This window comes from Cucumis melo, chromosome 6, assembly GCF_025177605.1.
Source record: "Cucumis melo cultivar AY chromosome 6, USDA_Cmelo_AY_1.0, whole genome shotgun sequence".
In the NCBI taxonomy this organism is placed as follows: Eukaryota; Viridiplantae; Streptophyta; class Magnoliopsida; order Cucurbitales; family Cucurbitaceae; genus Cucumis; species Cucumis melo.
The window spans coordinates 9,357,042-9,368,222 of record NC_066862.1 but is presented as its reverse complement, the minus strand read 5'-3'; the positions used below and the strand labels follow the sequence as shown (position 1 = coordinate 9,368,222).

The 11,181-nt window shown below is 35.0% G+C and overlaps 3 protein-coding genes across 4 annotated transcripts; 1 reads left to right on the top strand and 2 right to left on the bottom strand.

Annotated features, from left to right (window-relative positions):
- The first annotated feature begins 1,077 nt into the window (after positions 1–1,077).
- On the top strand, positions 1,078–5,261 carry LOC103496059 (uncharacterized). Of its 2 annotated transcripts, XM_008457779.3 has the most exons (5): positions 1,080–1,507; positions 1,854–2,154; positions 4,039–4,197; positions 4,361–4,656; positions 4,850–5,261. In XM_008457779.3, the coding sequence occupies exons 1-5, from the start codon at positions 1,310–1,312 to the stop codon at positions 5,048–5,050; spliced, it is 1,155 nt and encodes a 384-aa protein (XP_008456001.1). In that variant the 5' UTR covers positions 1,080–1,309; the 3' UTR covers positions 5,051–5,261. The 2 variants fall into 2 exon arrangements, with proteins under 2 accessions (XP_050942843.1, XP_008456001.1); XM_051086886.1 differs by lacking the exon at positions 4,039–4,197 and having other exon boundaries at positions 1,078–1,507.
- A 237-nt stretch (positions 5,262–5,498) lies between these two features.
- Positions 5,499–7,594, bottom strand: LOC103496057 (rhodanese-like domain-containing protein 14, chloroplastic). Its single transcript, XM_008457778.3, has 6 exons — positions 7,169–7,594; positions 7,006–7,052; positions 6,636–6,728; positions 6,340–6,478; positions 6,157–6,259; positions 5,499–5,860 (listed from the first exon to the last, which is right to left on the bottom strand). Exons 1-6 carry the CDS (start codon positions 7,383–7,385, stop codon positions 5,746–5,748), a joined length of 714 nt encoding a protein of 237 aa, XP_008456000.1. The 5' UTR covers positions 7,386–7,594; the 3' UTR covers positions 5,499–5,745.
- Positions 7,595–8,167: 573 nt separating this feature from the next.
- LOC103496056 (uncharacterized) lies at positions 8,168–10,592 on the bottom strand. The gene is made up of 3 exons (XM_008457777.3): positions 10,296–10,592; positions 8,868–9,027; positions 8,168–8,558 (listed from the first exon to the last, which is right to left on the bottom strand). Exons 1-3 carry the CDS (start codon positions 10,372–10,374, stop codon positions 8,306–8,308), a joined length of 492 nt encoding a protein of 163 aa, XP_008455999.1. The 5' UTR covers positions 10,375–10,592; the 3' UTR covers positions 8,168–8,305.
- Positions 10,593–11,181: the final 589 nt, after the last annotated feature.

The window sequence follows — 11,181 nt, the reverse complement described above, 5'->3', positions numbered from 1 at the left end:
CAAGGGCAAGTTAAGTTCCTAAAATCTACAAAGTGGTGACATGTTGGTTATTTTGAGGTTGATTTCGCTTTATAAATACCAAAAAATCTAAAATTAAACATTATTTCATATTTAAAACAAAATTAAAATAAAGATAACGATGACTCCAAATTTAAAAATAAGAAGAATCGGTAAAAAAGAATGGAGTTTTACCCTTATATTTCATGTTAAAATGAAATTATAACAAAGGTAATGATAAAAACAATTTAAAAATAATATGATTTAGTTAGAATAAAAAGAAAGTATATAAATATATAAAAAAAAAGATATTTTTTTAAAAGAAAAAATGACAAATTATTTACGCTTTATAAAACAAAACCATTAAAAAAATAAAATTGCAGAAATAACGCATATCGAATTTAAACCTAAATACCTAGCTCACTTCTTGAAAAGTTGTTCAAATACTTCTTTTCTTGGTCGGATCCTGAGATTTAGTTAAAGATTTTATTTTTTCTCACCTATATTATCTTTACTAAATATTATAACAATTTAAAACGTAATTTTAAAAATATTCAGCAAATTTATATTTTCACAAAATCATATGATTTTCCAAATTTTTTAATGGTTTTCCAGTTATCAAACAAAATTTCCAAATTAATTCAATATTTTTAAAATTTAGGAAAAATCAAATAAAATTTTCTAAGATTTAGTATATATATAGAACGTCGACATTAATCTTGCCCGAGATTTTCCTAATAAAATATAGAATTTCGGTGTTAAATATGTTTGAGATTTTACAGAAAATACAAAATGTATAGAGTGTTAGTGTTTATTTTTGCCTTAAGATTCACATATCTTTTGGAAATAAGATAGATAGTGGTAATTTGGATGGCGTTTACAGTGACAATATATGATCGATTTGAATTTAAATAACTTTTAAATGTTTTTTTTTTTGTTGAAAAATGATAGAATGTGGGTAGAGGCCTTGATTTCAAAAGGACGAAAAGGTGGGTTGTAAGGAGTTAAAAGTTGAAGACAGTTTTCCTCTTAATTTCCCTCAAAATAAAATGTTAATATAGCCCAAATTAGTTAGTCCAATATCAAAGAGCCCAAATTCTATTCGTCTTCTCCTTCCCCATTGCTCCGCTTCCTCCCCATCCTCTACTTCCCCCGCTTCCATAACTCTCCTTAACCAATTCTCTTCATCAATTGGGTTTTATATAACTATAATTCACACCTTAGATTGCCATTCAATTTCATTCATAAACCTTTCCCCCCGTTTTTTCCTGCTTGTTATTTGGACTTTGGTGGGACGCAATCCTCCTTCTCCATGGGGGTTTCTTCAGAGACCAAGTTCTTGCAGGAACTCATACTCTACGCTGCCAGTGCTGCTTTAAGTTGCTTGGTCCTATTCGCTGGTCTTCGCCACCTTGACCCCAACCGCGAGGCTTCCAAAAAAGCTCTCGAGCACAAGAAGGAAATTGCCAAGCGTCTTGGCCGCCCCCTCATTCAGACTAATCCTTACGAGGTACCACCCCTTTTTGTTTCTTTCTCTAATGAGGAAAATATATAATTTTACCTTGGGGTTCTTATTTTATTATTTGCAAATGATGTATGGGTTGTGGGGATGTTGGGGAAGAGCATATTTTAGTGTGTTTTCAACTATATTATGTACCCAAGATTTATGTTTTCTTGCATATACTTCGTTCATGGTATTGATGTGCGGATTATGGTGTTAGAGCCCCTAAAAGGTGGTGATTATCGTTTTAAAACAATGTGTATTGCTTTAGGTTAATGCCCATTTTTTGTTTCTTGAATTTTACTTAAAAACTCCATCGTTTTGATTGAATCTGTTGGTAATTATCTTTCTACAGGATGTCATTGCCTGTGATGTTATAAATCCTGATCACATCGATGTAGAATTTAATTCTATTGGAGGATTGGAGACTATCAAACAAGCGTTATATGAACTTGTGATACTTCCTCTGCGGAGACCTGAGTTATTTTCACACGGAAAGCTTCTGGGTCCCCAGAAAGGCGTATTGCTTTATGGGCCACCTGGTACAGGAAAAACCATGCTTGCAAAAGCTATTGCAAGGGAGTCTGGAGCAGTTTTTATTAATGTTAGGATTTCAAATCTGATGAGCAAGTGGTTTGGTGATGCACAGAAGCTTGGTAAGCCCCAAATTTTTAGATCCTTCTTTAACCACATTCTTGACACAAGGTTTTACTTGCTCGTTCTGGAAATATATTTGTGGTTGTATGAGTAGTGATGTAATAAGGGTTTCCAGTTCATCGCATCTGAATCATTACTTTTATATTATTGAATTATTTGAAGTAAATCAAAATTATAGTCTATGAACTGCACTCTGCTGAAATGGTAAAAAATCCCATGTTAGTGTCCAAGTGATGTGGAATATAGTCTGGTGTGAAGTATTGTTTTTGAATAAACTTAGAACTGGGGATCAGTTGTTATGCTCCTACGTTCATCTCTAAAGTACATGCATGTATAACAAAGCATTAAAAGCAATAACATAATCAAGCAAGACAACATAGGAACAGAGATAGAAAAAACTTAAAGAAGAACAATCCCATAAAAAGGAACAATGAAGCTCTTTCAGCTCCTGTTTAAATCCTGAATAGAATATCCCTTGAAGCTTTCAGATAATGTACACCATGACAAAACCTTCAGGCTGAATCAGAACACTACAAACAAGAGCGAGAGGAATCTTGGAATAAATTGATTTCTTCCATTCCAAAGCTCATGTAAAAGGCCTTTAACTGCATTAAACCACAATAAAATGGGCTTTTGAGCTCAAAAAGGAGCCACACAATATATAAATAATATTATCTTTGAACCGGTTGGAGAAAGCCTATTTGAAGCCAATAAGAAGAAATAATTTGAACAAACACGAACTAGAGTAGGAGCACAAGAAAAAACATGATTAAAGCATTCACCGTCACTCCAGCGTAAAGGGCATACCATAGGCAATAGAGACTGGCTTAGGAATCTTGCTTTGTAGAATCTCTGAAGTGTTCAGGCTTCCATTGAGCATAATCCATGTAAGGATACTTATTTTCCTGGGACTACTTGATTTTCATAAAGCTGAATAAAGCTGTTTTTTCATGGGTGAAGATTGGTTCAAATGATTTTTGGTGATATTGTACTTGTAAGGTCGTGATTGTTGCGATTACAATTGTAATCATCTGATGAAGTTTGAAAATTTGATGGCCCTACATGCCATGGCAAAGTGATCATACCAACAGCTCAGAGATTATAGGCTATTGCTGAATACATTAGGAAATCAGGCACCGATGTGATAGGAACTGAAAGTAAGAGCCCCACCCTCTTTGCACTTTGCAACGTGATAGGAACAGAAAATAGACAGTAAATGAGCCAGGAAGTAGTTTGCACGTCATCACCCTCTATTTTATTATGGCAAATCTTTCCATAAAACACACAATCATTTTGCTGAGTCTCACTCTCATTAATCTTTTCTCTAGTATTTGTGAGCCCTTAGCATCCTCACTAACTTTTTATTTGGGACAACCCGCCTAATCTTGCAACATATTATTACACATTATTCGTCTTAGGTAGGTGGTCACAATGGATTGAATCCAATATCCATGACCTCTTAGTCATTGAGTCATCTTCCTTTTTACCACTAGGCCAACCCATTATAGATAGCACCTTCACTAAATTTTGTTAACATGTCACCTTTATTTGCCAAGCACCCTGCTTAAAAAAAGTTCAGGAAAGTTGCATATTATTACATATTGATGCATTTGAGAAGCCAGTACCTCCTGAACAAAAATTCGACTTCCAAAGTTTGAGTTACACTGAAATAACAATTTAACACAATGGCATGTCAAAGTTGTGACCATATTGTAACAGTGTTCTTCAGTCATAATAGAAAAATTAAGTATATTATAATACTAGGTCTACTTTTAATTGGTCATTGCATTATGAAATTGTGTAACTGATCATATCCGGACATAAATGATATCTTGACCTTTTTTGCCTATACATTTTAACCGATATGAACTACTATTTTTCAGTGGCTGCTGTGTTTAGCTTGGCTTATAAACTTCAGCCTTCTATTATTTTTATTGATGAGGTTGATAGTTTCTTGAGTCAACGACGCTCCAGTGATCATGAAGCTTTATCAAACATGAAAACTGAGTTCATGGCCTTATGGGATGGATTTACTACAGATCGTGAGTTTTTGAGACTTCAGACCATTTTATGGCATTAAGAAATAGTTCTCTTAATATCTCTTGTCCATAAACAGGATTTTACTTTTTAAAGATCTAAGTTGCTCTATTCATTAGTAAGTCAAGCATAAGCTTTTGTTTGATGAATTCTATTCTGTTTCTATAGAGAACGCACGTGTGATGGTACTTGCTGCTACCAATCGTCCATCAGAACTCGATGAAGCAATTTTAAGAAGACTTCCTCAGGCTTTCGAAATTGGGATACCCAACACAAGGGAGAGGGCCGAGATACTAAAGGTGATTCTGAAGGGTGAGAGGGTTGAAAACAACATTGACTATCATCACGTAGCTAACTTATGCGAGGGGTATACTGGTTCAGATATTCTCGAGCTCTGCAAGAAAGCTGCATATTTCCCAATCAGGGATCTATTGGATGAAGAAAAGGCCGGAAAACGTTCTGATGTAAGTTATATCATCAGCCTTATTTTCCTTGTTCCTGACGTTTTATCTGCCAGCTCTTGGATTGTAAGTGTCATTTAGATTCTAGATTGTGAGGCCTTGCAATAATACACCTGAGCTTTTCGTGGACGTGACGTTTCTTCCCTTTCTCCTTTCTGTTATATTACTTAGTTTCTTTCACATTATTACTTTTCAGTCCCCGAGGCCGCTGTCACAGTCAGATTTGGAGACTGCTCTAGTCTCATCGAGGAAGACGAAGGTTGTAGCTAAAGAATATGCTGGATTAGGGTCGCATCGGTCGGAGTCCAGTGATCCTCGGATTCAAGCAGTTTTGAACGAACTCTCTAAGTTTGGTATTTCCCCATCAAATGTTGGATCAGAAGAAGATGACTCTTGAGAGAGATCCCAACTCTACTCCACTTTGGTGCAGGATAAGGACCATCTTTGGCAAGAGGGAGAGATTTATGTTTCATTATCACAGTAAACGAAAATAGTTTTAACATTGATGATTCTATTATTGTTATAGGGAAAAGTCACAGAAGTACGAAAATCTTGTTGATGAGTTTGAATAGCTGAGTTTTGAAATCTAGATCTAAATGTTTCCAATATTTTACGCGTTTGCATTGTACCATAAATCTCTCATCTCCACGATTGACAGTGCAAACACTGCCTTAACAAGCTCAAGCAGCATGTAGGACTATGTGATAGCCGAGTTGTGTCGGTAATTGTATAATTCAACCTTCTACCTTACAATAAAGCTAAACGGATTTATATCCAATGGATAACGGCTCCAGCAATCAAAAGTTATGCACACACATTTTTCATTACAAACTAAAAATCAAAAGTGAGGGAAAGTGGGTAGTATTTCCATTATGAAACGAAATCTAGTCTTCTACACTGTCCAACTTATAATTGTACATTTAGAATGAATCCTGATTCAGCACACAAATGGTAAGATTGAAATCTGGTGATACAGCATTGGCTAATACTCAACCCAACCAAACATTTCCGACGAACTTGGCTCTGCTCTTTAATGGACACCCTCCAAAAATGATAAGCTATTTTACTTCCGAAGATCTTGTAGAGCCCACCTTATTCTTCTGAAACTACAGGCAATCCTTCTTTGAACCAATTGTAGAGACCACCTTCTAAGTGAAATACGTTGGCGTAGCCATTCAGAACCAACAAGTAGGCTGCTATCAGTGACCTGTTTAAATGTGGCCGAAGTTAAAACTTGATGCCTAACATTTTTCTCTATAGCAGCGAATAAACAACTAAACCTCAAACAAGAAATAGAAAAGGTACTATGCCATTTTGGACACGAATCACATAACTGAAGACCGTAACTTAGAAGTTGAAGAGACAATGGTTTATAGCAAATTCATCTTGCTTATTGATTACTCATATTCTTAAACTCGTTTTAATCATTCTACCGGATAACCGTATGAAGAGCAATATCAGGGACATGTAATACACATAAGTTACTGTCAAGAGTTTGAGTACCTTGATTGTTGACCTTCTGGAAGATTCTGGGTAGGTTTCATTGTTCCACCTGATGAGCATGCTACTATTATTTTGGCATTTTTATCAATTTGAGATTCTACACCTGTAGAAATAGGAAGATAATCAGACATTCACTTTCGAGAACAAGAGGTTAAGTGAAGAAGGTGTTCACAAGTAACTTACTTTGCAAGAATTCTGGGTTTTCTTCGGTACCCGCAAAGATGCCAAAAAATGCAAATGCAGCTCTCCTGGCTATGTCCCATGCTGTCCACTCCTTTATAAGCCTGTAGATTTGCACATTAATGGCACCTGGTGGATGGCCCTATACCAAAACAGTTGAAATAAGATATAAAAATTCATTGATTGTCCACCAGAATGAGCTTCGTCCACCTCCCCAGGCAGTTGTTCTATTCGAAAAAAAACATTGGTTGTTCGGGACTTGGGGAAAATTGCAAATCATCACACATTAATCCACTAACCTCTTTGAATTCTGCTTCTGGCCTGACGTCAAGAATCACAAAGTTATTTTCCTTTTGAAGGCGCAGAGCTTCATTAGCATCCACACTTCTTACCTGCAGTGAAGATCTCAAGGGTGAGAATCTTAATTTTCATATTCTGTTCAGCATCATTACTTGTTTTGAACTAAAACCAATTCCTACTCATCATGCTTTTAAGTTCTAGAACTTCATTTCACAAAACTCCATCCTTTGTTATGGACCAAAATTTAACCATTCTGATATGGATGCATTTTATGACGAGAACAAGTGCTATGTATTTGCGTGTAGTTTTAGATTAATAAAACTGACCACTCATCCATTATACACTGAAGTTGTAGGTAGAGAGTCAGACCCTTTTCTGCAGCAGAAGTTCTCTCTTCACCTTCCAATCCTCTTCAGCTGAATCCTCCAAATAGACGAGAATAAACCCAGCTTTGTATTAGTAAATTAAAAAATAAAAGAGTGAAATTTCTACCGAAACCTGTTAAAATATTAGATCAACGAGAAGAGAATACCTGGTGTTTTTGCTTGTTTTGTTGCTGCCCCAAGAATTATCAAACTCCTTGGGTTGGTCTGAGAGAAAAAATTTTGGTTTCCAAATCCGATTGATCTGACTGTGAAGCAATAGGAACTTGGGTCATATACAACTTTTGAGGAGAATACAAGAGGTGAGAATTGGACAACTGAATGTAAAGAAGATGAAGTTAGGGGTAGTGAGGCAAAAGCAGCCATCTTTTGGAACTTCCTTCAGTGAAACCAGGTAAAAGAAAATGTCCGACATATGATGTCTAAGCTTTTATATAATTGTATTCTGCCACCTGTTCAACATTGCTAGATATTTGAGAGTTGGGGAGCAAACGAGTGGGGAATTAGATTTCTCATAATCTGAGTCTGTGGTGGATATTTTATCTAAGCCATTTTCTTGTAGATTTCCTTCATCCTCAAACTTTTCGGCTTTATTGCAAGTTCTAGCAACTTTATTGAATATTTTTGAGCTGTTTTGTAATTTACTAAAAGACCCTCGGTAGTAGTTTGAGAAGACACTGAACAGAAGGCCATATTTGTCTTTCTAAAAGAAAATCAGTTTGTAACGAATGAGCTTCAATGCATTTAACACAACTTGCCCATAGTGGTTTCACTCATATATATTATATTTGGCCGTCTTCTACAGAAATTAACTGATAATCTTGATAAGTCAAGAAGATAGTCTTATTTGACCCTATAAAATGTCTAGGGAGGAACTTGCCAAAGTCATTTGTCTTCACTGAGCATCTAACAAGTCTAGATGAGAAGGCAAAAACATCACCACCCTTGCAAGCCAGAGGGAAGACTTTTATTATTATTATTATTATTATTATTATTATTATTATTACTACTACTACTTTTGCTTGCAGATTTTGCAGCTTTTTTTATGATTGTAAAGATAAGGGGGGTTTAAGGCCTTCCACTTGTAAGAAATTGCTGTCTTTGTCGATTATGCAGTTTCAGACATCGAGGTCTCAAAACAAAGTGTATGAAGAAGATGAATTTATTATGGCATTTCAAAAGAACATGAGATGTATATTCTACATTTGCCAGAATTCAATGTCAACATAAACAAATATAAATATTATACATAAAATTCACATAATTTTTGCTGACTGAAGGAAGCTTCACAGAGACCTGCTACGCTTTGCATCTGTGGAAGCAACTTCCAAGTCTCCAATGAAGAAAAGGATCCTGTCCAGAATTCCTCGACAGGATTTGTCTTCTTCGAGAAGTCCTTCTGATAGGAACTCTCTTTTCGAACTCAAAGGAAGAAAACTGGTCTGTCCATTCTTTTGTCTTCTTGAACCTAGGTGCCTCTGGATTTCACCTTGGTGAATGAGATAGTAGTCATTCCCTTCTCGGATAATTCTTAGGCCGCTGGTTACAGTTGGCATGTCATATGGAGCACAAATAAACACACACTTTAATCATAAATTATGATTCAAATCTCTATTCTAATTTTAGCATTATAAAACATGGATTTTCTTGTGAAACATTAACCCAGAAAACACAATAGTTAAGCTAACGCTAACAGGATCATATGCTAGCCGTTTAGTAAATTTTAACAAATATGTTACTTCAAAACTTGCATTACGTAAGATTTCAAATTATAACCAATCACCAGATATGTCTAGCACTGAAGTAGGTCTCCTAGAATTGAGTAATAAGAAGAAGAATATGACTCACAGTCCAAATCGATCACATCGATCTTGCACCTCATATGAATCCTTCCATGACTTTGAACCACTTGGATGATAAAATGCAGCTTGGTCTTCTCCCCACCTCTCCTTGAATAAATTTGACCACAAGATATTGTCTGAAGCTAAGGAGTTCCACTTCCTGCAAACTTCAAGCAGCAGGTTGCTGTGTTAATAGCTAAAAGTAAATTGAAGCAATAAATGTTGAGGAAATTCAAGAGAAAATCTAGTTTTCATTCCTGTATTTTATTTATTCATCCATTCATCTTGGTCTCTGTGTTGCCGTTCAATAGCATCATAAACTTCCTCTTAGAAATTTAATTCTACTTTTAGTTGGTTCACTGTCAAAGGAAAGGTAAAGGACGTTCCTCGTTATCATATGTCTCTCTACTCTCTGACGAAACCAGTTTTCATCTCCTACTATATTGAAGACCTCCCACCCCTCTTTACTTCTTTATCTCGGCTGAAGGGGAAGGGCCTCTTTAACTAAGGGATATCCCATCTAGGTTAGAAAGAGGACTTCCTCCCTCATCTAGAGATCAGTTAGAAACTTTGATACATCATTGCTACCGACCAAAATACAACCTTCCTGTGCTATCATTGCAACTGATATGCCATGAGAAGTATTAAATGAAGGAGTAACGTATCAAATGAAAAGGTGGGGCTGGGGAGTTCAATTAGGAACTTTGGTATATCATTGCTACCACCCAAAATACAACCTTCCTATGTTATTGTTGCTACCTATACACACACAAGTGAAGCATTAAATAAAAGTGGGGATGGGGGTTCAGTTAGGAACTTTGGCATATCAATTCTACCGATCAAAATACAACCTAGATTGGGGGAATGTCAAACCCCCCACATGATCTCTCTAAAAGTCTATCAGATCTAGCAGGGAGTGGCATAAGTTTCATAACAGATGATACACATGATCGTTTCTGAGTATTAAGTTCCGGTGATATTGGATGTGATTTAAGTTAGGAGGGTTTTTGAGTTTTAAACAAGAGACATTCTTCATAAAACTTGTTGAAAAATGGTTTGCTCATGCCAAGCATTCTAACTTCCACGGATACCCTCAAGATATTTTAATCTAAATTTAAGTTCAGGGGATAACTCAAGTAATGAGCAAGAGACCAAGGGCAACATATGTATAGGTTACAAAAAAATTAAACCATGAAATTAATATATTCTGTTTAATATATTATGAACAGAACAATGTTAAATTCGACACAAATTAGCAAGAATACATAACGAATTAATAGCAGAATTGTGAACACAAAAACAGATCTTTGCATAAGAAACTAAAAAAACATCAATCAGAAAGGCAGTACCTCATAAATCATCAAATTCAACAATAATTACACATGTAATTCAAGAAAGATAAAAGAATTTAATTCAAAGAAAACATCGTGCTGACCTTGAAGTGCGGTTGCAAGGTTCTGGGAATCCAAGAAGCAGAAAATCTTCAAGCAGATTTCGGTGGGCAATTTTTCCATCTGAAGATGGATCAGATATGATAAACAAATTCCTGTCCACCGAAACAAGGAATTGGGGAGAAAATTCGGAAGAAAAGAGAAAGAGAGGAAGAATTTTGAAGTGTTGTGTTTGGGTTATGGATACAGTCTTCGTCTTCAAGCTGATTGATTTACATTTTGTTTACTTTTGGACAATGAAGATAATTGTAATAAAGAAGAACATCAAAAAGGCCATTTTCAATTGGCGTTTCTCGAGAGTATAGAAAAGTAAAATACTCGCCTTTTTGTTTTCTTCTATTTTTCTTTTAGATTTTGACACGTGTATGCATGCCAAATTTAAAGTTTTATAATAACGACCAATACTTCTTTAAAAGTCTTCAAAAAAAAAAAAAATATATCGTACTATTTTAATATTTGCTGCATTTTTTATTATTTGTTATAATATTTAATATTTTATTTTTAACTAAAATAGTTTATACCTTAAATAAATATTATTATAATCCAAACTAAAATAATCTTTACAAATACAAACTATTATAGTGACCTATAACTATAATACCAACATTTTGCCCCAATCATTCTCTTAGTATATACAAAAGATTAAAAGGATTATAATTAATGAAATAGTATTTTATATAATCTGACTTAAATAGTTACAGGTATTTGAAGAGAAATTTAATAGGAATTATGAAAACTTAAAGGGCGATAGTATAAGCATCTAGTTCAAGAATATGTCTATGTTAGATTGTGATGGTTTCATTTTTATAACTAAATCACGCTCATACACAAAAAAAGATACATCACCTCATTTGTGTTAACTGAATAATT